The sequence below is a fragment of the Apteryx mantelli genome, chromosome 4 (genome assembly GCF_036417845.1).
Source record: "Apteryx mantelli isolate bAptMan1 chromosome 4, bAptMan1.hap1, whole genome shotgun sequence".
Taxonomy (NCBI): Eukaryota; Metazoa; Chordata; class Aves; order Apterygiformes; family Apterygidae; genus Apteryx; species Apteryx mantelli.
In genome coordinates, this window is record NC_089981.1 from 29,080,941 (window position 1) to 29,106,344 (window position 25,404).

Consider the following 25,404-nt stretch of genomic DNA (forward strand, 5'->3'; position numbering starts at 1 on the left):
GGAGGCAATGAATAGAGTTTTGCTCCTTTAACCTTTTTTCAATGAAGATTTTCAACCTTTCCTAGATTCAGGCTTACATGTTGCATTTGATTCTACTTTCACTGGTCTCTGTGTTGTAGCATTAACAATATTCTTTTTTTTTTTTCCTACATACATCACTCCTTATTTTATAACTGCAAGAGCAGGAATCTCTGTGTTCTTTACCTGGGAAATCGTTATTCCCATTGCTCATCCCTCACAACTACAGGATCACAAAAGGTATTTCTTATAAGGAAAATTCTCATAATACCTGCACAAAGGAGATAAGTTGCACTCAAAGACAACATTGATCAGATATCTCAGATGAACACAAATACTGACGTTACGGCAGTATTTTGTATTCTTAGCTTGTACGCAGTGGTGGGTTACACACAGGGCTAAACCCTTTTTCTTCTGTCATTAACTGTTGTGCATGCCAAATTAATAGGCTGTTAATATGGGCACAAACAGTGAAAATCTAGTGAATGAAATCATGTAAGTAAACAAAGACCTCAATAACTGCTTTCTAGCGTTCCCTTATTTCAGAGGGTTTGGGGTGAAATTGTGGTTCTACCAGACATTTTTAACCTCAGTCCTTTCCTCTGAGGTCTCATATTGTGTAAAATCAAGTCTGGCTTCATTCTGCTCAGACGGAGTGACACCATTTTCACACAGGCTCGAGTTCTGGCCTTCGGGTTTTGTTCAGATTAAATCTCTGCTAGAGAAAACCTCATAGCTGGCTGTCCTCGTGCTGCTGAGCAATATTGATTTCATGCCGCCACGCTGCCAGAGTCTGCGTAGGGCCCGCCGGTGCCCGGCCTGCTCCGTTCCCATGACAACGCTCCGCGAAGCGGCTCCGTGCCTGTTTCCCGACTGCATCATTGCATCCCGCAGCCGGTCCGGGGCGCCACCTGCAACCCTGGACAATACCTCTTCTACCAACTAACAAAAAATGTTTTACAGGGGAAAAAACACTTAATTGAAACAGCAATGTTTTGTTTGTCAAAACAGGGAGTATGGAGCTCCCCGCCGCCCAAATGTTGGGAGAACAGCTGATTTCGGGCTGCCGCTTCACATTGCGCGCTGCTGCTTGCTAATGTAATTGGGAATGACTTTGTGCTCCAGGGACTGTGTTTGCTTTCGCTGCTGCTGGTACAGTGTGCCTTTTTCTTCATGTATGCAGCAGTGAATTAAAATATAACCACACTTCAAGTAACTTCTGGTTTTGATGGCAGTGAGCTGCTGGGACTGATGGTTGCGGAGAGGAGGGTCTGCTTTGGTTAGGGGAGAGCCGCCTGCTACCTCCTCTCCAAAAGCCGCACGCCTCTGGGAATCGCCCCAGGCGTGAGGGAGTGCGGAGGCAGCCTCGCGGGCCAAATACAGCAGTTCCCCAAACACTCGTCTTAGGGGTGATAGGAGGGGATGGAAACCAAGCCTGATGTTTAAGAGAGGGCTGGGCTCCTTGCTGGGCCTCGCCACGGGGCTGGAGCCAGCAGAGTCCCTGTCCCCGTCCCCGTACAGCTGCGACGGCCCCAGCCCCAGCGCCGGCCTCGCTGCCCGGCATGAGGCACCTCTGGCTCCGCAGCTGAAAATGCCGAAAGGTCCCTGGGGGACAGTGTGAAACCCACCCTGGGCATTTCCCCCTCCAGCAGAAACTGAGCTCTTCGTGCCCTGGCTGCTGTGCCTGAGTTTTATAGCACTGCAAAGACGCAGGATAAAATCCGTGAGCCTTTCCATTGCACAAGCTCGTTGCCCTGGTAGAGAGGAAGCAGCACTGCGTTTTATTAGCTCAGGGTATCTGCGCAAAGGCTTTTAGTCCTGCAGCTTCGTGACTGCAACGTGCATATTTTGATTTGCTACATTATTCAGTGTTGTCCAGCCCCAGCATTTCTCTGACCTCAGTATTAGCCTGCACATTGCCTTTTCACTTAATTTAATTACTGGTTAATCTGCTATTCCATTTTATTTGATCTGAGCCTTAAGAACTGTATCACATGGACTGCAAATTATACCATGTCCACCCTTAACTTTGACTGCTTCAAGCAGGCGCTGAGGAACAATTAGATCACTGTCTGTACAAGCTGCCATTTAACTGAGAAAGAAAAGACAACTCTAAATAAGACAGATGCAGAGAGAACCCAAAGATTGCTCACACTGATAATGAAAATTAATCAAACACCATTAGCAGAAGCCAAGTTGCTCAGTACGGCGTGTGCTGTGCGGCCCAGGTGCACCGCTGGCTCCTCTGGCTGAGGAGCGCCCGCCTCGCCCAGCTCAAGGGCAGAAAGACACTTTGCTGCATCAAGAAAAGAAATCCAAATTCGGAACTTTTTTCAAACTGAGTAGTGTGGCTTTTTCTGAAAGCAGTTTGGGACAGCCTCAAAAGCTGGAGATTGACTCTATTTTGTCTGTATCATGTCTAATATGCGAGAACCCTAATTAGAGCTTTTAGGCTTTATAACAACTGAATGTTTTGTTTGTTTTCACATTCATGTCTTTTGGCTTTGTTAATTTTGACCCCCCCACACCACCTATGCTTATCATTTGGAATTGTGTGAATAGTGGTGGAAACGGATAACAGAGCTTGTTAGTTGAAGATGTGTCAACTGAGGCTTAAAGATTAAGGGAAGAAAAGCTGCAGGGGTGAAAGAAGTTCAAGATTTCAGTTTGCACACGTACACGTAGCCGTGCAGAACTGCAGCCCTCCCACAAGCTGGTTTTATGGTTGGTGCCTGTTATTCCTTTGTCCTATCAAAGTCTTGAGAGTTTCTCTCCCCAAGTTATATGCCGAACATCTGCGCTGGCCCATGGGTATATTCCACTGATTTCAGAGTGACCACGACATTTCACAGCGGGTGAGGATTTGGATCTGAATTTTCTGTTCCTGGTCCAGATTGCATTAATCACCTGTGACTCTCAGGAAAAAAAAAAAGCAGTGCGAGGCCCCTCTGGATCACCTTAATTCAATTGAGGGCGGTAGCGAGCGGACATGCAGGGAGGACAATTGATATGGACCCATTATTAGCTGAAATCAGCACACTCTAATATGATTTTTGAGTGAGAGCAGCCCATTAACTCCCCCTTGGCGCAGACTGTGGTGGTTCAATGCATCAGTGCTTTCTCCAAGCAGCTTCTTTCAGCCGCCGCTGCTCAGCACGCTCTGGCTACGTACAGGCAACCCCCTTCTCCCTTCTGTAAGATAACGCCTTAGAGGACACAAAGTCCACAAGCGGACGTGGCCTGTGTCGCCTCGACGTTGGCGTTGGTGCAGCCCAGTGCAGCCGCGAGCCGCTTGCCGAGGAGATCTGCCGGGCGCCGATGCCGGACGCCCCCAAGCACAGGGGACGCACCTGGCGTGGGGAGCAGTTGTGGTGGGGCAGGGAGGACTTTGCTGAGAATTAAATAACACTGAAATAACGTCAACATAAAATAACCACCCAGGTCAGAGCAAGCGTAGGCTTTCCCTCTTGAGCTGCAGTTCCCCAGCGAACGGGGGGGGAGCAGCGCCCCTTTGCAACACACAGCATCAGCGAGCAAGATTCGGGGCCGGCGGCGGGGCGGGCAGCGTGGGCACCCCGGCCCTGTCAAAGTCTATTTTTTGCCTGCCTCGTCGGGCCCCCGTGCCTGCCAGGCGTCACCTGTGCCCACAGCCTGCGAGAGAGCAGATTATTAGCACGGCCTCAGCGCGGGAGGAGGAAATGAATCCCTCACCGCGTAGCGCCCGTCCCCTCATTAGCGTCACCTTCTCAGAGCTCTTCTCGGCGGTGAGCGGAAACAGCGGCATTTCCGCTGGTTAAATCATTTCTCTGCAGGAAACCCCTCGAGGAGCCTTTCCCGCTAGGCACTTTCTCGCTGTTAAACATTGACCTGGGCCGTAAGGAGCCACACTGCGAGATGTCTCAGCGCACACAGCTCAACTGTACGTGGGATCTTTGTTTCTCTCCTTGCTTAATTGGAAGGCACAAGACATTGGAAAATGGCTCGTGACCTTAATAGCACAGCTACGAAGCAGCAGGTGGAAAGAGATGGTACGCAGACGCTTCCTTCCAACAAAATGTGATCGCGGTTGGAGCAGATTCATCTAGGAAAATGCTAAGCTGAAATGCCAAGTTAATTAGCCCTCATACATAATTTGTTTTTAAAAATACATTACCATCTCCTTCTGGAGGAACAAAATCCCATCTCTCCCTTCTGCTAGCCTGAAAAGTCAATCCTAAAAATGTCACTGAAGCCTAAATTGAGAGGCAATACAGTGCTTTCAGTAGAGAAACTCTCTGTGAGTAAAAGGAGCTTAAAAATCTGCAAATTTCCTCTTTCAACCCAGGGAGGCAGGAGCCTGGCAGAGCACTGCGCACAGCCGACCGGCTTCCCCGCGCCCAGCGCTGGCCCTGCTCGGCGTCCCGCAAGGCAGTGCCCTTCCCAGTCAGCACCTGGAAAGGCCTGTGAAAAAATCCTGATCGTTTGTCTGATGTCCTGATCCTTACCGGCCTGAATAAAAAGAGGTTGCTAGGCTGCAATGCACTCGGGCTGGACTTCATGTTCCAGTCTGGTATCTTGAGATGCTTTTTGGATCAAGGAATGACCAGTGATTTACCCCAAACTGTATTTTTTCTTTCTAAATTAACAGCCAGAGCAGCCTGCTGTTTCTCAGATGGCGCCTATATGTCTTTGAGCTTTCGTGGGCTCTCCGTGACGCAGCGTGTTCTGCCGTTGTCGAGCGCCTGATACCGCTCTTTGCTCCATCTGATCTGTTTGGGGAGGAACAGAGGACTCAAGTTTATAGTAACATTTAAAAATATGTATTCCTTTCCCCTCATTGAAAACACAGTTCTCAGCATTCTTATTTCAGTTAAATGGTCGTTTCCAACATTATTATTAACTGCATTACCGTTCAGATGCTCTCCAGCAGAAGAGGCCGGTAAGGTGTGGGGGTATAGACTGCTATTGGTTGGTATCGATGGATCTTTGAGACACTTGAGAAACAGGTGAGTGGAGGTGAGCAGCGGAGCCGCCGGCCCCACCGCTGCCATGGGGCTGGGGACACACGGGCTGCGGACGCAGCAGCCACGGGGCCGAAACGGCCTTGGGAGCTCCCCATCTTCTGCAGAGATAACGCCTATTTCGAGGATACTCTGCAGCGTTTTATTTAACAAGTGTATATTTTTGGGCCTCTTCTTTCTGTGCAAGCCGGGATGCTTTCTGCAGAGCTGATCGGCGGCGTAACACCGCAGGGGCGGCACACCGTGTTGATTGCTCTGTCACGAGCAGCAGACGTTGATCCTGCTGCATAAGAAAAAATAGCAGCGTTCCCCCAACCGTGCTTCTCCTGCTGGTGTAACTTCCTGCTATTTCTACACTCTCCATAATTTTAGGTTGCTGACTGCCTTCACACCCACTTTGATAACGATGAAGTCTCATCCCAGGGAAGTGGCAGCATCAACTGGCTTTTCAGCAATACCGTCCCTAGGGAAATGTCGCTGCAGCGTCATCTCCAGAGCCGCGGCCTCGCGGCAGCTGTGCGGTTATTAGCGGAGGAGGCGGCAGAGTGGCACGTGGCCAAGCTAGCCCCAGCGCCGCATAAGGTGCGGGTCAGCTCGGCTCAAGCTGGGTGTAAAACAGGGGAGGTAATGCTGCCGGTCGGGAGCCAGGACCCCGGTTTTGAGGGAAGGGTACAAAAACTGTAGAAGAGCAAAGCAGCGATGCACGGAATACGTGAAAGCGGGTGATCGCCGGGCTGAGCCAAAGTGAGGGCTCGTCTCATGGTGGGGCAGCACACGGAGCCATGGAGAGAAGCACATGAGAAAAGCCAGGCTGTAAAAACGAGCCTGTCAGCTGCTGGAAAGCCAGTACCAAATGAGCAGGCAATAAAGGAATACAGACCCCAGTTGAGATTTGCCCCACATAACGAACCAACGTACCAACCTAAACGTGTATATTTATACTGAATTAAGTCATCTAGTTCTTTGCTTCTGAGAGACAAGAATTGGATTTGTTTTCACAACATGCTGAGCATCGTGTTATCATCAGCGGAACAGTGACAGAAAGGTCCGTAAGAGCAGCCTCCCCAAAGAACCATCAGGCGACGGGGCCCCTGCAGCTCACGGGGTCTCTGCGCAGAGAGACGCCCCAGCGGGGTGCAAAGCGCTCACGAACGTGTCGCTGGAGGGGGGCGTCCTCTGCATTTCCACTCGGATCGGCAGGACACGCTGCAGCGGCGATGCTGGAGGCGCCGCGCTCTGCAGCGCTGCGGGGAGGCGGTGAAGCCCCACTCTGCTGCCAGGGCACTCCTCTCTGTGGAGCTCGGCGGAGGCTAGTCAGGCTGAAGATTAAAATGAACTCCTATTCTCAGTAGATACGTTCACTGAAAACAAATAATTGGCATTTGCAAGGTACAAGCAAATGAACAGCAATAACAATTAAACTTTATTTAGATTTAATTTGATACTCAGCACAATAATAAGCACAGAAAGAATGAAGTGCCAAAATACCAAACCCATAGCATATAAAATAATCAAATATATTTCATATTTAGTGAAATATTTCTACAACAAATTGAGGGGATGCCCTAGGCAGCCCAACCCTGTATGTATATATATTTATATGTATGTATATAGCTATGTTATATAAAATACTGTATGTAGAGAAAGCACTGAAACATATCACCAAAATAGAAAATAGCTCAAAATACGGTACTCCAGATCTACTAGTAATACCCAATGTTGAAAAAAGGTTCAAATCCACTGCAGGAGATAAAGCTCCAGCTGTGATGCTGTTGGAGTCGTGAGATGGCTGAACATGGCTGATGGTGTTACTGGCCGAGACTGGGAGGAACCTAGGTGCTTCTGCTAAGCGACAGCCGCAGGGTTGGCGCTTCTGCCTCCCCGCACTGAACGGGCCCCTTGCAAACCTACCCGGGGGGACAGCTGTCCCGCATCTGCAGGTGCCGTACACCAGAAGGTATTATTCTGAATTTTAAAGATGCCTCTGTAGCAGTTGACAGGAATTAATTCCCATTAGCTTTTAAAAACCCAGAAAGCTGCCTTTACACCAGGCCAGGCTCCTTGAGGCAGCACAGCGCATTTGCTCTGGTCTGCAAGGGAGCAGCGGGCGAAGCAGTAACCTGCTGCTGCAGGGCAGAAATGCAGAAGAAAATGCTGGTCCTGGCAAAAAGTCCCACTCGTCCTGAGGGTGAGCAAGGTTAGTCTTGTACTTACAGATTCCAGGCGACTTGTAACTAGGTGTAAAAATATGGCATTGCTTCACGCTAGACCACTAAGGTTCTGCATCTGCTGCTTTCCAGCCTGTAAAATTATGTGCTTGTTTCTGTCTTTTTGGCTCAATCCAATGGGCAATTTTCCTGCCTGTCCCGCGCAGCCGGTGACATCGCCTCCGGCCATGCCCTCCCACCACCGCTGTAGGGCTGCTTCTGCACCACCAAGGACAAGCCTCACCCCTGAATAACGCTGTAATTGCTGCTCCTCGTCGAGCCAGCAGCTGCAACCCTAATTATATGGCAACAATACTATGGCTAACAGGACGAACCATAACCCGCAGATGGTATTAGCATCATTATGTTGCTATGAGTAACTGCCCGGTAATGGCCATTTGAATGTGGCAATATCAATTAAGTGAATATAAATTCTTTGCCTCTGGAAAAATCATTAATAAAAATCTCATTCTGATCGCCTCTGATCACAGCTGAATACAATTACTCATAGGAGGCCACTATAAAAAGTATTTTTCTCATCAGAAGAAATTCGTAAGGTTTGTCTGACTGTTCATAATAAAGAGGGCACTATATAGAAAAGTCCAGAAAATAAGCACACGTTTGTTTCTCAAAACCTATAGATAAACATGACAATATCTCTAAGTTACTGGCTACTGAACAGGATTTCTTCTAGCTAAACTCAAGCCGTAGCCTAGTATAAATGTTTCCAAAGCAGCATGTTGCTGTTTCATCTGGAACAGCTGCACAGAGGGTCTTTGATGTCAAGCTCTCGTGTGGGGGCGTTTCAGTTTCTCCTTATGCCTCCAAAGTGCTGAAATGGGAAGGAAAAGACATTTAATATAGTAGGAGTTTTGCATGGGGGGGGGGGGTAGAAATGGCCTTGAATGCAGCAGCAAGAAATGATGATTTGTTACTGCAGTTGTGGCAGAGCTATGATGTGGCCCTCCCACACTCATGTTTCAAAGGAGGCAGAAAGCGGGGTTTTGGCCTGTGTGGGGGCTTTCAGTCTGCCAGGGTTTCAGCCCACGCGGGGTCTTCCTCATGGCCTCCAGAAAATACATCTTCTGAGGCATTTCCCTGAGGCTGCCTCTGTAAACACCCCACCTTTACTCTTCAACGGCTACTGGAGAAAAAGCAGCAAGTGGCTACTGGAAGAGGCCAGGGGCTTTGATGTAAAACTGCGCAAACTGATGAAAACGCTCCCTATTTGCACAGTGAGCTCTAGCTGGCGTGCGGCAGGGCTGGCGCAGCCCGGCTCGGTGGCGCCACTGTCCCGGCCAAGAGGGGCCCCCTCAGCTCAGCTGTGCAACGGACTTACCGCTCGTCCTCCGCAGCTGCGTCGCCCTCCACAAACGGGATTTCTTCCCTGTCGGCCTGCCCCAGGACAAGGTGGTGCTTCTCCATGTTGATGATACACTGTAAAGAACAAATGCCTTTATGTAAGGGGGAAAACTGCAATTTGCAGCGGCCCCGGTTTCTCCAGCACCGGTAAAAGCCCTGGTGGAGAAACCTCCTCACCTTCAGAGACTTCAGCGTCTGCAGCCCAAAGGAGAAGGGTTTCTCACTGTCTTCTGAAAAACACACGTATTCAGATTTATACATGCAAAATGGTTTCCAGTGTTCTTTGCAAGCATCACCCCCCTTCCTTGATGGCTGCTCTGCTGAATACCGACCAGTTTAAACAGGGACTGAGTTACCCTGGAGGGGACAAGTCAACGAGGGCAGGCAGATGCTCTTGCGAGGGGGACGGGACTGTTGCATCAGCTGGGAAGGAGCCTGGTGCCGGCAGCCAGCTCCCGCCACCAGCTTCTCCCCCTGCCTGGACCGGCCGTGCAGCAGCGGTGCCCGATGCAGACGGTGCCGGGAGGTGGCGGCGGGCTGCCTGCGGGGACGGGGACAGGGACAGTGCCGACGCCAGTGCCCGGCGCCAGCCATGCACTTACCCACAACGAGGGCGGTGCACTCCACGGGGACAGCTCCCACCTCCAGGACCAGCCGGTCGACCTGGCCGATCGCCCGCACGTTGTGTGGCAATGAAATCCTCTCCCCGTCGCTACTGAACGCCTTGAGGTGCTCCGTTAACCTACACAGTGAGAACAGTGCTGGTACGAAACTGCCACAGTGCAGCCGATCCGGGAAGGAGCAAACTGCATCTGAAGGGGACTCGCGCGTCAAGGGCTCCTAGCCTGCTCCTATTACCCTGCTGTTACCTGGCAAGTTTTCTGTGATGACCCGTGTACAGCCAACAGCAGATATCACTGCGGATTATAACACACTTCCAAGTTATAGCCTTGGGGTAGGATGGGGCCTTGCACAAAGCAGAGCTTTGAATGTAATTAATAACTCGCTTTTTCTCTTTACCTGAGGAATCTTTTTCTACACTTCCTCAAGACTTAAGAAGCTGCTAATCTACAATTGTGTCTAATTTAGTGTTGATGGGAGCAAGTGATACTCCACTTTGACTTCCCTATTGGGCTAACAGCATTTTTGTCTCCGTGCCTTGCAGCCAGGGCAGCATGTGCAATTCTCGCTTATGAGCAGCTATTACTGCTGGCTTTCCTCAGAGGCAGTGGTGACACATAAATCCCGTTGCAGCCCCAGAAGAGGAAAAAGGGATATCTCAAGTACAGTAGTTTCTCCTATCTACTTTCCATGAACTATTCTGGTAACACTGATGAATTATTCAGCTTTACTTTGTGTTTTAAATTGAACTAGAATCTAATACAGTCAGAGGCAATAACTCCTCTCTCAGTTAAAAGCTCTATTTATTTGTGATTGTCTGAACACAGATGAGGGGATGAGCTTGGAGGGCACCAGGACACGATGAGAAAAGGGTTTTTACAAAGAAAGGAAGCGTTCAGCCTGCATTAGGCACGTGCTGCTGCAAGGTGACGAGACCCCCAGACCCAGCCAAGTCCGTCGCCACCGAGCCCAGGCTGCACACGGCAGCGTCCAGCAAAACAGACCACGATACACTAAAATGCAGGGCAGGGCCCTTCCTGCCCTGACAGGGACGAGAGCCAGCGCTCTCAGTGCAGCTCCTCTCCCGCTGCCATCCTGGGCTGGATTTAAACAAAACCCGTGTTTTCTCATTGCCGCACGCACCAGGCTGCTTTGAAGCAAAACACCACAGAGCGCTGCTCTGTTGTTGCACAGGGACCTACCACAGAGCAGGCAGGAAACAGGGCATCAAAGCTCTGGTTTCTAACCCGCTTCGCTAATGTGCACGCACGAGCTGCAGCAGGGCTGCAGGAGCTGGCGAAGGGCTGGCCTGGTTCATGGCTCCGAACGATGATCCTGCGCAAGTCCAGCAGGAAAACCCCTGAACCCGGGAGCAGAAACCAGCTCAGACCTATTTCCTAGGCACGCTTTGAAGGGAAGGACTTTCAAAGCAGACCGGCGATGCAGCAAGTACACAGGACACAAATGAGTAACACGGACAGCGTATGATGCGTCACAGGTCAGCATGCCCCTGAGACATTTCCAGCAGCCAACATAATGTTGTGCAGGATGGACCCCCTGCACACACCGTTGCAATCTGTAAACTAGGCTGAGCTGCTTCCTAGTTTGTGGCAGGTTTGTAGCAGGTTTGTAGCAAGTGCAGCCACTTTCCAGCCTCTACAGACTACTGTGCAAATAAGTAATTACAGCCCTTACAAAAAATGGGCATTTTTCATTCAGGGTCCTGCAGGAGCGCTCAGGGAGCAATTGCGCCTGCATAATCATTGCGAGTCAGTAGTAAAAAGCGATGCCTCTGTGGGGATAAAACACCAAAAGCTCTTTGATACCCTCTGAACTGATGCCCTGATTCTGCTCCTCGGAAATCAATGGGAGTTTTGCTGTGAATGGCTGTAAGTCAGTTCCCTAACACTGCTTAAATATATCCCCTCCTCCTCCAGGAAAATTATTGCCTCCCTTTAACAGGAAGGATTTGCCGTTGGGAGCAGCAGCAGCCACCTAACCTGGAGGACACACGTGTGTGTAACTGCAGAGCTGCTTTACCGGGGTGCTGGAGTAAACCCTGCGGGTGCCAGGAGTGCTCCCAGCAGGGAGGGGAGGGCCGTGCCTCGCAGCACCGATCTGCAGGGCTGCGCTGGGCGTTACGTGGCCCCAAGCCTCCCTCCAAGGACGCGCAGGCAGCCGGGGAGAATTTCAGTTATTTCACGAGGAACACAGTCAAACATGGGCAGGCACTGAAAAATTACAAATGTATTCAAACCTCTAAATGGATTTATTCAGAGGCTGAATAGGTTGCTGTAAGTGGTTTTCTTTATTTCAGCTCCCTACAAGGCTATTTAAAAACAAGCAAGTCACAATTCAGCTCTAACAGGAGGCTTACGGGCTCGCACGGACACAGCCCGACACCTCTGCTAGGACGACCCCCTCCCTTATGAAACACAGCCCACGACGCATTGCTCGCACTGCCAGGCGTCACTAGTTCCCACAAAACCAAACCAAACCACAAGACAGAAATCCAGCCCCATGGAGCGGATATTTACCCCAGTCGGTCGAGGCAGGCGGACGAGATGAGGTTGTACTGTGAGCCGGTGTCCACCACGGCCTTCAGCTCCTTGCCGGCACACTGCGAGGGGAGAGCGGAGTCAGAAAGCCGCACATGGGAGGGGAGGAGGAGGAAGGATGCGTGGTTATGGGTCCGCACTGGAGCACGCCGCTCCACCCTGCAAACGCCAGCCTTCCCCACGGTCCGAGCCGCAGCGGTGGTGGGCCCCAAGGAGCATCTGAAACCCTCCGCCGCACCCTTGCTGGCTGCCCCTGGGCCCAGCAGCCCGATTTCTCATGGTACCCGGCATCCCTGCTGGGGCGAAGCCCACCCACAGAGGGGGCACGTGCCTGGGGTGAGCAGCAGCCGGCGCCGAGGCCAATGTACAGACCGCAGGATTCACACACGGCCCCCCAGCTGCTCTTAACATTGCGGCAAAGTTCAGATACAGCAGAACCAGTGTCATAACCTGCGTAGGAGGAAGATAGCTGGTAAACTGCTGCAAGTTGCTACATCGCCCTTACAACTGACTACTTTCTCTTCTGCAACTAAACAGAGATTTGTCCAAATAATGTCTTTGTCAAAGACATTAATGGCTAACTAATGGCTTTGTCAAAATAACGTGCTATGCTAGCATCCCAAATGGGAAAACAAGGAAAACGGGAGTGCTAGTTGAGACTGTCAGAAATAGGATTTGGAAAAACCCTGGATGTCAGGGAGGGAGTGTTACCTGGCAGCTCACCACTATGAGCTCCTCTTCCTCCGTCCTCTTGGAGCTGCCAAGTTTGGTCTGATTCAGCTTATTGGGGATATCGTTCTTGGAAGCCCAGGTGCCTCGGCTGCTTCGCAATTTTGATAAATTTGTTTCCATTAGGCGTCTCTGCAGGATATTATGCGGTTGCTTTATGGACAAACAAAAAGAGACAGCAGGGTAAAGCCAGCGGAAAGCACATAGCAATGTGCAACGTGCGTTGCCAACCTGCCGCGCACTCCTTGGTGCCCCAGGCCCTGCTGCTCTCACACAAGCACTGCCCTAGAGTCCCACCCTCGCCATGATTAGGAACTTCTTCCTCATTGCAGACTAAATATACTCCTCCTAGTTTAAACCTATTTGCTCTTGTGCCAGTGCTGGCTCACCTGACTTTAATCAAAGAGAGCCACTTTGTATTGGTGAGGGAATGACCCTTTTAAAGTATTAACCAGAAGTTGGAGGGATGCCTTTGTTTTTCCCACTTCAGATTCAATATTTGATTTCTAAATAGAAATAAAAACAAGTCTGGGTTCTCAAAGATGCCATTTCAGCTGAAACCACCCTGACCTGTTGACAGGAATATCAGGAATTCTGCAACGATGTGAAAAGTTAAGAGGTAACAAATTACCTTCCCAATTATATGCGCCAAGTAATTATGAAAAAGGCTTGCCCGATTTACTGAATGCACACAGCGGCTTTCACCAGTATAGCTGATATACGACATAGCTGAGCCCAACCTCTGCCTCTGGCAATGCTCCTCATATGAACCAATGCAGAACTTAACAAGCCAATTTGGGGTGCGTACATCAGCTCTCATGGGGGCAAGCACACAAGGCACAGCTGCAAGAAGATGGCTAAAAATGTTGTCCATCACCAGACCTGGTCTGGCCTTTGGACCAGGATCTGGTCTAATACAAGGCTTTTGCGCCGCTTCTCTTGCCTCCACGTAGTGATTTAGCCGATAGGGGCGAGCGAACACAACAAGCCTGGGGTGCCTGGCCTTGCCACGGGAGAGGAGGGGGAGAGGGAAACTCACCGGAGGAAAGGATGTGCCCAGGAATCCCCATACTCATGGGTCTTTTCCTCGCTGTCGATGTCATTTTCACTTTCTCTGTGACAAGCATGTCCCCTCTCAATATCGCCTCTGCTTTCCTGAAGCCTTTTTGTATTTAACGTTAGTCATGGATGGATGCATGTACCCTGCTGCGGGTGAAATGACTCTGCCTGATGATCTGCTCATTTCTCTGCCTGGCTAAGCTTCCCCCCTTTACACTGTCCTTTCCTTGTGATTTTAATTTGGTGATGGTGAGACCTTCTTACCTTCTCATTCTTGAATTTTTGCCTTCATATTAAATATTCCTGTGTACCTGCAAAGGCATCTAAAGGAATAAACCTCCTAATTCTGAGGGAATTTCAGTGGGATTAAGATACTTTTGAAAACCACAGGCTCTCATTCTCTGAGCAGGCACCCTTGACCTGAATGCCTCATCTCTGAAATGTGCTGTGCAGCATGTTAAACAACAGCACTTACAAGAGACTAATGTAACTTGGCATCTTCCTAAAATAACTGAAGCAATGTTGGTGCTTCAGATTCTGCTGTAGCATAACACTTGCAGTTAAACCGGACTTGACTGATGAGATCAGGTAGATGCAGTAAATACTAGTGGTCCTTGGAAAATATAGTCTCCTTTTTTCCCCACTTTTCACTGTTCTTACTTCTGTGACTCAGAAGGAAATAAAACTTCATCATGCTTTTCAGTTGCAGATGCTCTGTCTGCCTGGCACTCTTGAGAGCAGATACTGTGTGAATGAGATAACATAACTGTGCTCACAGCAGCTGGGGAAAAAATCAGATTCTGCAGTATGTCGTCTCCTCTACTCACAAAAAATAACAAGGCAAATCCCATCACTGCACTGCTCAGGTGAACTCCCTTCTTCCCAATAAAATCAATGAGACTAAACTACAGAAAATGGTATCACTTAACTTGATTAAAAGTAGGCAGACTGGTTTCACTATTAATAGTACAAACTCTGCACTAAGGGATGAAGAAAATCAATTCAGAAATGAGTGCTCTCCTACATGAAGCAGAAGAGATAGGTGCAAAACCAGCACTGTTATCACCAGAAAGGCTACACACTTGAGCAAAAAAGCAAGATGGGGTTTGCTGACAGTGGATGGCATGTCCTTATCATCCTTTATATTTCCCTGCAGTTCAGACACACATCTGGAAGACTTATGCTTCACATTACCCCCCCCCCCCCAAAAAAAAAAAATCAAATAAAAGAGGAGTTGGATAGATGGATGAAGTTCCCAGCTGGACAAAAGACAGCCTGCCGCATTTTGGTCACCACCTCGCATCCAGCCCGTCAGCTGCAATTAGGACTGACAGAAATTTCTGAATGGTCATAATCCAAGGGCAGTCTGGATGCTCTTTTGATCTGCCTGGTCCAAAATGCATTGCCAAGTTCCTTTGCAAGAACATGCTAGAGAAGAAGAACAAGTCACCATGTATTCATCATTGCTGTTTTGACCATGATCTATCACTGATGTCAACCTAAAAAATTCTTACTACAAGTTCTCCTACAAGTCATTAACCAGTTGCATTTATGGGCTTTCTCAAGTGAAAAATACAGGCGCTCGCAGCCTGAGCTGTGGTAAGGGTCTGGTTTTATGAATCTTATAGGGGGTCCATCACTGAAAGAACAAGAATCCAGCATTCAGCAAACGCGAGCTGCCAACAGAAACGGGACCATCTTTTGTTGATGCTTGTTCTTCTGAAAGCCCCTGTGACTCCTGCCTTCAGGGGGACAAATGTTGCTCATGTTGTGCTCCAATACATAAATAATCTAGCAAAATGGAGTTGAAATGATTCCCTGCAGCACCACTCTGTCTAAGGCTGTTAATTAGTTTGCTTTAACTTGTATTTCCCTTGACTTCTGTGTGTAACAGAGTGAGGGATGTTAGTCACAGAGATGACTCAAGTGATGGATTCGTGCTTCGGTAAACAGATAATGTGTCAGGGGACATTTGCAAACGCACATTTTGCTGAAAAACTGCAAGCAGACCATTTATGGAAGGAAAAGGAGGAAAACCTCTCCAGTGATGGAGATCTGTATGTCAGTAGTGGTCTCCTTCAGTTTAGGTTGGCAGTACAGCTGGCGCAAATGTTTAACATAACCTAGATCAAGTACTATCTGTCTACATGTCGCACAGAACTCTTGAGAGTTTTATGAAAGACTAAAATGCTACATGCCACTGTGTAAATCAAAAAAATAAGTTATTTCCTGGTATTGTTTGGCACAATATAAATACCAAGCAAGAATGTTTTTCCTAAAATATCTCCCTCTCCATCCCCGAGACCGTTGGGGAAAAAAAAAAAAAAAGTTACAGTGGAAGCCTAAAAGAAATGGTTTCTTTCAGTGTCCATCAAAACCATAAATAACTCAGCTCAATTTTGTTCCTCTCCAATTCATAAACAAACAAGCGGTTGCAGCTTGCAGCATGTATCTCCTTGGCAGGGTTTCCCATTGCTTTGGCTGGATCTGGGAACAAGAAGACCCTTCGCAGTGGTTTCACTCAGGTGAAGGTGAAAGTCGGGGCCCCCGCAAGGTTTATGGTCCCTCCCCTCCCAGAGCCTCGCAGAAGTCTGTCCTCTCTTTTGCATCTAAATAGTAGAATAAAGGAGTTTTAACAGACAAGCAGGGCTCCTTCCAGGGGATAACCCATTTCTCTCTCTTCTTCCCATCCCTCAGCCAAATCCACCTCTTCTTTCACCAGCTTCCGCCTGAGTGTCATCAGCCACCTTTTGGAGACTTTGCTCCTTAGCGCGACACGGGATCGTGCCCATCCCCAGCTTGGTCGTGGTGCAGCTGGAGATTCACTCAGCCCAGGTGTCCTGCTCCTGCTTTTATCACGCCTTACGCCCGTGCACCCTGTTTAGGTCTATGAGCTGTTAAAGACGAAGCTAATTACTGTACCGTTACTGAAGTGCTCCTATATTAACTTTTCTTGTATTTGATTTATCAGCAGTAAATCGAGCGTCTCTGGCTGAGGATGAGGGCGCTGGCTAGAGGCGCCTGCAGGTCCCCCCTGAGATCCTTCATGCGCCTGGGTGTCCGGGCAGCGGTTGGGCCTCAGACCACGGCTCAATCAGAGCCTAAAATGCACCCTGCAGGTAGGCTTTTGGGTCGGCTGAAGCACCATGTCCAGGCTGTGTCGGCGAGGCCCCTGCTGATGGCAGTGGGAGCACGGACACCTGCCGCGCACGCAGGTAAATTTGGGTATCCAGCCCCGCGAGCCGACTGCCCCCGTGCTTTCCCCCAGGATCAGGAGGAAGCTGCCAGCTTTGCTGCGCGGGTGGAAAGGGAGAAATCTCCTACGTCAGAACTAGCCAGGGCCTCTCGGACCAAAAGCAAATGGGTTGTAAATCAGAAAGTGATCTATAAATGCTAAAAGGGCAGAGAGCAAAAATGCAACACACTGAGGCAGCAGAATAAATTATCCAAGATGCTGCAAAAGCAGCTTTTCCTCCCCCTCCTTTTCCCTTACCTCTCCTCACCCCGGCCTTTCCTCAGGCCGTTGCTAGTTGCCGGCCTGTCTCTCCACGTGTGCCTGCAGCGTCTGGGAGCAAAGCTTACGTCTCCGCCGCCTAGAGCGGGCTGGGCGAACGCTGCGGTGTGGCACGGGGCTGCTGCAACGCCAGCGGCTCGCCCTGCCCGCCACGGCCACGCCGCGGCTCTCCCGCTGCCCTGCGCCTGCCCTGCGACAACGTGTACCCGGCAGGCAGAGAGGCTCGTCTGGCCCCTCCGCTGGCTCACAGCCGCAGGCCGGGTCTAGGGCAAGGACGGCCACCACCGTGGGGGCACAGGGCTTGGGGGCGCCCTGCAGGAGCGCAACCTGCAGGGAATTTCCCTAATTCCCAGGGAAGGCCAGACCTGAGCACTGCGCCTCCGGGCTGTTCCTTTAAATACCTCGTAGCCTCAGCACATGCATTGCAATAACTGCAGTAGCTCTCCAGCAATTCAGAAAGGAAATGCACCCTTTTCTGCCTTTCCTGGAGGCTTTCACACACCCCTTTGGCACTACAATGGATATGCTCTGACGCTAGGAAATTCTACAAAGCAGGACAATTTTCCACTCCATCCTTTGCCAACGCGATACACGGGGCCTTCCCTGAACACCCACCTCTTGACGCCAGCCCCGAAGCGGAGCGGGAGCCCGGGGGGCCGTGTCCCAGAGCTGCTGCCTCTGCTCGGCGCACAGCAAGGACTGGCTTTCCACCTCACTGGCCCGAGGGAAGTTTCTTGTTAAACAGGCAAATCAAAAACGTGATGCACAAGGAACCTGGTGAATGCGGGGCAGAGCAGTGTCGGCCTGGCAGGAAGAGCACAGACAAGCCCAAGCACTTCCCATCCCTGCCCAGAAAACGGAAAGTCTTCTGGACGCCAGAGGAAAAAGATACAGTACTCAGTAAGCTGGCTGCCTCTCACACCATAGGAAAAGTCAGACAAGCCAGATCTTGTGACTTCAGGAAGGCCGCTGGTAAGGAGGCATCACAACAGAAATATTTCTGCTCAGAACTGTACAGCTAACCATCTATTCGCCAAAATCCAATGTACGCTATGTTATAGTTTGGTCTTATTTTATACAGACAAACATAATACATGAAGAGAGTTAGCAGCTACAAGAATTTGGTCCAGCCCAAAGTATTATACTGAAAAATATCCAAGGCATAACATAGATAATTGCAAATATTTATCTGTGCACATCAACCCTTTACACCAAAAGCCGTTTCACCTGCGCGATCACCGCTGCCCTGCAGTTTGAGACGTGAAGATACCCTGGTGCTGTTGTGGGCAGAGAGAGGTTCCCGAATGCTCCGGACACTCCGGCGGTCCCAGCGCGGAGCAGGGGCAGGGCCCAGCGTGGGGCAGGAAACCCCCGGCGGGCGGCCAGGGCCGCGGCCGGCACTCGGCTCGGGGCCAGCCCAGGCTCCCACTCGGCCGCCCGGCGCCTCCCCCCGCCACCCCGTCCCACTCGGCCACTCAGACAGGAGCCTGCGTCGCAGGCCCACGCACCGCCGGACCCCGACCCGCACGGGTTGTTTAGACTCTGCTCTTCTGCAAGGAATAGCAGTAACGACACCACCATGCTTTAAAGGCGCGCTGTAGCTCCCTGACAGGCAGCGGCAATGAAACGGTGACTAGCAAAGCTCCTGCCAAGCCTTCCCTCCGGCAGCAGTCTCTGTGGCCCAGGGCTGCAAAACATCTCTGATGTCAAAAAGCACTGCTGTGCGCAATGCAGAGAACGCCAAACTCATCCCACGTATCATGCATGGATGGATCTAAGCCAACGCCAGCTGAGCAGGAAGACTGTGCTAGAACAAAACAACCCTACTAATAATAAAAAGCTTCACCTCTTTCAATAAACCTACATCAAACATTAAAGAAAGCAAACATATTTTATGTTACAAGCGGCCAGAATTTTGAAAGAATGGGGGGCGGGGGGGGGAGAAAGGAGATTTCCCCTGTAGGGTATATTTCCTAGATTTTGTTCCTTTCCACCAGAACTTTTGATATTATGCTTGAGCATCATTTTCCATTAGAGAAAGCTCAAACGTTTGTGCATGTTAATATTTAGAAGAGCTCCCTAGCCCCTGGACACGATGGAGGATATTGTATGCCAGCTACAGGATCACATGGATCATCACATGTGCATATATTTAAAAGCTAGAATTAAGTATCTTTATTTAAAAAAAAAACAAACCACATATGCATAAGTCTTCATCAAATTGTAATCTCAGCAACTTCATATTTTGAAGTAGTGGTGACTGCATTTTACTGAATCTTTTATGAATCAGTTGTGCATACATATGCACCACAGACAAACACATGTGTATATATACATATACATGTATTATATGAAGCCATTTTGATTTACTGTGATTCAGGGAGTATTTCTGTGCTGAAAACGGTATCCCATTTTCTGACGTTTGTGTAACAATGCAAAAAAAAAGCTTTTAGATCTGAGTGCCAGACATCTGAAATCACCTAGTAGCAAAAAGCAACCTTGGTGATACCTAACATCATATTCCCACTTCCTTTCTTTATATACAAAAGCCTCATTCTTATACCAATTTCCACTTATTTCCACAAGCAACAAACTTATACCCTTAACAGTAAAATGACACTAAGAACAAGGGAAAAAACAAACACACACACAGACACTGACATGCCAGCTTCTTAAATCCCATCATTTCCTTCCAGTAAACAGAATAAATCTTACAGTATCTTTCGAAGTGCCCAGTTTCTTCAGTCCGTCCAGAGGGAGGAGATCTGCAGAGTCCTTGTGAATGAACTGCACCACCTGCTTCATCCTCCTCTGCTGCCGGAGGGATGCGGCTTCCCGAAGCTCCACTTCTTTCCTGCTTGGCTCTGTCAGGATACCTGAATAAAACATCTCTGTCTGCGTCTGCCTCGCTCTTCTTGAGGATGCGCCTCTGGGAGAGGAGTGAGCAGTGAAAAGCTGTCGCCTGCACTTTATAGCTGGCGCCTGGTGACGCGCTGAGAGCAGCAGGTGCTCCAGCCAGTGCAGCGCGGGGAAGGAGGGCTGAGGCATGCTGCAGTGTGTTGCACAGACACCGCAGGCGAGCTCGGGCTCAGTCGTGGGGAACGATCAGTGCTAGCTCCTCGCTAGCTCTTCTGAAAGAGCGATCAGCCATGGGTGCCTCCTGTGCTGCTCTCCAACTCAGAGCGGGGTGTAGCAAAGGGCCATTCTGCACCAGGAGACCCTTGCAAGGGGAACCGGTTTGTTTTACATAGACTTGATCCAAAAAGAGGCAGGCAGGTGTGCAGACTTCAAACATGCTGGTGCCTCCCCAAAACTCCCAACAGCCTCGCCAAGAGCAAAGAGAGCTTGTGCTCTCGTGGGGCAGTCAGAGAGGACACACAAGCCGCACTGTCCAGGCACAGTCCTGAGCGCTGGTGCAGCTCACAACCAGCTGGGCACAGCGGCTGGTCCTGCACATGTATCGACCCCTGGGCTGCGGATGCAGAGATGACCGGCCACACAGCCCCGCGGGTGGACAACCACCCCGTGCAGGCCCCAGGAGCTCACACTGGTGTTGGAGCTGGGCACCGAGCAGCACAGGTCTCCCTTGAGCATCACAGATGCGGATCCACGCTGTCACCATCTGCTCAGGTTCCCCACAGGACTCACGGTGCCTGGGGGCTGCCTTCAGGACAACAGTGAGTTTTTATATGCTGTATCTTTCACCAAAGAGAAACAGCTTTTATTGTCAAAAGGACCCAAACACTTTGAATGCCACAGCTCGGCCAGCAGACTAAGTTACTCATATGAACCTTCTGATTTTCAAGCAATTTGTTGCAAAGAGTAGGTACAGGAGAAAGTACCGCTCCCTGTCTGTATAGGTCTGGAAACACCTCCATGCGCTGGCTCGGTTTTCATTAAACCAAAGGTCCTCCTTTATGCAACAGAAAGAAAGCACCGGGAAAGCAGGGCTTAGCCCTGGACTGACATGATGCCCGACTTCTGGTGTGCATCTAACCTACAGGAGGAGTGGGTGTCCCTCGTGCTGCCTTCGCTCTCCCCACCGACGCAGCCCACGCTCATGCTTTCTGCTCATGAAGATGTCACCGGGACTTGGCCAGCTTCAGAAAAACAGTCCTGTCTCTGGGTGCCTAGCAAAGGAAAGGGATGGGGCAGCCAGGGAAAAACGCTTCAGAAGGAGACCAACATCAAGGTGGGTGAGAATGGGGAAAAAACAGCCCCCTCTGAAAACAGCAGGGGAAAGACATTCCTTTCCTCTTGTAGGAATTGAGCTATATCAAAAAATTAAATACATGCAAGTAATGAAAACACCAAACAGGCAGAGTGGCTTTAAGTCACAGTCAAAAACTCCCCATCCTCTGGAGCTGCCTCCTCCGCACCGGAGGGCTGCTGCACTGCGTCGAGCGGGGACGGGCCGGATCCAGCCCCACGCCCATGGCCAGCCAGTCCAACTCTCTCACCCTCACCACAGGGCCCGTCGCAGAGGCACAGGACTAACCACCTACTGCTGCATCTCGATGCGTCTCAGATGTCGAGCTCAGTCGATATGAGGGCGTCAGAGGAGCGTGTGGCAGGAGGGTCCCCGAGAGCAGTGCCCGGAGCCCGCGGGGAGGCCATGGAGGCAATGCGCTGTGTGGAGGCTTTCGGAGACGAGCTGCTGCCCCAGCTGCAGCCACGTGCTCAGCCCCTCCGCACACAGCCTTGGAGAGAGAGGAAAAAATCAGAGGATGGCACAGCAGACAAGAAAACACAACCCCGCTGTTTCACAGCCTTGCGAAAGGCCGTTGGGCGTGAGCCAGCTCGCGCACACACTGAACCTGCGTCTGCAGAGCGATAATGAGGCCGACAGCTTGAACAGGGATGTGTTTTTTCCTCCCTGCGCTGACTTGGCTCATCATGCAGCAGGGCTGTTGTTTCGCTACAAGCAAATATGCCCCAGAGGACAAAAGCACCTTATTTTTCACCTTGGGAACTCTTTGGCACTTATGCACTTGATTAAATAAAGATGTATGACTGCATCCACGCTCTCCCAAAGGCAAGGGAGAGCAGAAGAAAGCAGAATGACTTCTGCTGAAACCAGAAGATAATTTTTAATACAAAGGTCCATGGTGGAGTGGTATCCTGCCTGGCCTATTAGTGAACACTCAACCAGCTAGCAGAGTAAAGCTTCAAGAGCAGGTGGAGCGTTACAAGTGCTCTTCATACTACAGCACCAAAATGCAGCCTACATTTTAATTTAGCAAACAAGCATTTTTATCAATCTTACAATTTCACTTCCACCATGTTATAAATACACCTTATGCCAACAGATAAGAAGAAAATCTGCCCAGTGCTTTAGAGTATTATATGAGATAAAGACCCTAACTCCCATCTTGATGTAAATCATCCGCTCAAATTACTCAGGATCCACAATAAAACACCAGTTCAGTGTGGATACTTTGAACACACTGGTTAACTTTCAAGTTGGTCATTTGCTTGCAACAGATTAGCCAGGGATATTGCTCCCTCCCAACATGGTGTGCCTAAATCAGAGCACGCTTCAGAAAACCTCTCATCCTGCTTGCTGGAGACAGGAATGTCCCTGGCTGACACTTCTCACTCCAGAAAAGCCCCAATGGACAAGACAATCTTTGTTTCCTGACTCCAAAACGGCACGTGTGTTTTCTCTACGGAGTGTAACATCAAGGCTGATGTCAACAGGGGGACTCAGAAGTCCAGATTTGAGGAAATTCCTCTAATTTGGAGGGAGTTGGCCCTGCTTTCCACGACAGACTTGCTCTGCTGGAAAGCCGAGATACTCGTTGCTGCAGGCATGGACAGAGAGCATATGCTGGAGACAGCACGTGCTGGGGCCCAGGGCCAGTCGGCTGCGGAGGCTGTGAGCTGAGCTGCCTTGCGCTGGGAGGAGGGAGAAGCACCAGCTCTCCCCGGGGCCCCGGGCACCTGCTGGCCCAGCGGAGCCAAGGATGGGGCGCTCCGACCTCAGTTTCCAAACCAACCCCCAGGACAAGACCTATGGAAGAAGCGCTCTCCCAGGGCTTTTCGACCCCCCCTTGCCACCGTGACTGGAGGACGTGGGAAGGCAGCCCTGACTCACAAGGAGGGCACTGGCCACACAGCTCCCCGCAGCTCAGCTGCAGCCACCGCCGGGGGGATGGACCCGTGTGTCCTGCCTGGACGCAGGAGCCGCATTGCCTGCGGTGGGAATGGAGCGAGCTAAACCCCGGCAATTTTATACGCCACCTCATGGCTGATTTACACTGGCATAGTACCCAGTCACACTTGTAGCTTAATCAGTGTAAGGAAAGAAAAGCCGGACAGTTTTGCTCACAATTGCGTTTCATTGCCTCTCTCAATGAAAAAAACAGAACTAGACAAATAAGGAAGTGGGTCGCCCCCCCCCTTTTTTTTAGTGATTTCTCATCTTTCTTTAAAAAGAAGTGTTTTGTTAGTACTTGCCATATCTTGAAGAGATGCCCCAGAAAACTCAGAAGAAGGAAAGGACAGAGCAGTATAATTTCACAGAAACAGGAAAAGCAGACGAGTCCCAGAAAGAATAATTTACGCCGGCACAAAGACAAAACTTCAGAAGAAAGAGTCAATTTCTAGAGGGAAGACTGTGAGGAGCTCGAGAAAATGAAACCCCAATAAGTGGTATGGAAAAATAAATTATTCTGTCCATCAGAGCAGGATAATAAGGGTCAGCTCTACCATATTCAGGCAAATAACTGTAATAATTTAGAGAGAGAAAAACACTTTTTTCTAAAAGAGTTGGACAGAAAAATCCAGAGTGATTCAGTGAGCTTCTCAGTAATCATTTCTAGCAAAAAGAAAAAAACCCACAAATATTGATAGAGCTGGAAAAAATCACACAATATACAAAGCTGAAACAAGGCTGGGATTCCCAAGAGATTCAGCCCACTCGGCACAGTAGCTCTGCACCCACAGCCCACGTTCCCAGGGGTGGTGGGGGACAAGGGCCCCACCACAGACACCACCCTGGGGCGCGTCCCCGTGCCACGGCTCCTGCCCTCTTCCCTCCCACGTGCCCACTGCCTTAGGCATGCTCGGTGGGGCACGGCAGCGCCGGGGGCTGACGGAAGCAAGACTCGGATGCTGTGCAGCTTCCCATAGGGTCTGCACTTAATTTGCCTTTCCAGTTCACTTCACATGCAGCACCAACAGATGGATGAGAGTTTCAGGAATAGAAAACTTCACACATGCCAAAACCAGAGGTCAAAATGGCAAGTCTTGCAAGAGCTCCTTTGCCTCTATTTTTCCTGGTTTGGAGAGGCTGAAACACACTTCTGAAAAATGAATGCACCAGAACATCGGGCCAGAAAAACAGTGATGTGTGTCCTAATGTCTCCTGGGAGGCTTACTGGAGACTTTTAAAGTGGCTACTGCGGACCTCAGCGATGGCCAGCTTGTGGCTGCAAGCTATTTGTGGCCAGCGGAGGGTCAGGAAATGTCCTGCCGGTGAGCGTGCAAGGCAGCGGCGAGGGACATGCTGCTAACTGAGTGCTGGCTGGCAATGTCCCCCGGGGTGCTGGCACAGGGAAGGCCGCCCGGGGGCTCCTCCCAGCCACAGCAACGTTGGGCTGCCGGGGGGGGCCCAGGCCTCCCAGGGCCGGGGACAGCAAGGGCCGCCTGCAGCCCTGAAGGGAGTGAAGGGCCACTGCTGCCGCGGCAGGCTGACCCCCTGCTATTTCACTCACTGGCTGGCTCCTCCGGCACCCGGGGTGAGCACAGCACCAAGGGTGACGCTGTCCCGGGTTTCCCGAAGGGACTAGCACTGCGCAACCAGCTGCACACGCAAGAGCAGACAGCGCTGCTGGTGCCCCCAGGGCTCCCATGTAGCTGAAACCACCACAGAGAGCTGTTCTCCCTTGTGCTTCCCAAGCGGAGAGACGAGCTCTCACCTCTTTCCCCCCCAAAACGTCCCTGGCCCGGCTTTCCTCAGGCACTGCGCCGGGCAGCAGCTGCTGGAAGGCAGAGGGCAGGGGACGCACCTTCCTCATTCATATTACACTGAGCTCTACTTATTTTGTGCAATATCATCATTATACCAGTATATAATTTTCAAAATCATTCATTTTAAGAAATATTAATACATGCTATTTTTCACCCTCCCACATATATGCTCGAGTTGAAGTGCAAATATTTATTTTGAAGTTGGCTACACCTATATTCAAAGTGCCAACCATAACTACATCATTCAGGCTTCCTGAATCTCAGCGGATTTCACTTCCCCTCCTGTCCTGCAAAAGGCAGCTGGTGTGCTAAAGGCTCCCTCCACTGCTGGGGCACTCCAGGCCATAAATTTTACATTCAGG

General features: G+C 50.4%; 1 protein-coding gene across 1 annotated transcript; it reads right to left on the reverse strand.

Moving 5' to 3' along the window:
* Positions 1-8,014: 8,014 nt before the first annotated feature.
* On the reverse strand, positions 8,015-20,239 carry NRIP3 (nuclear receptor interacting protein 3). The gene is made up of 7 exons (XM_013957841.2): positions 19,784-20,239; positions 12,478-12,648; positions 11,746-11,828; positions 9,190-9,329; positions 8,765-8,817; positions 8,565-8,662; positions 8,015-8,057 (listed from the first exon to the last, which is right to left on the reverse strand). The coding sequence occupies exons 1-7, from the start codon at positions 20,114-20,116 to the stop codon at positions 8,042-8,044; spliced, it is 894 nt and encodes a 297-aa protein (XP_013813295.1). The 5' UTR covers positions 20,117-20,239; the 3' UTR covers positions 8,015-8,041.
* Positions 20,240-25,404: the final 5,165 nt, after the last annotated feature.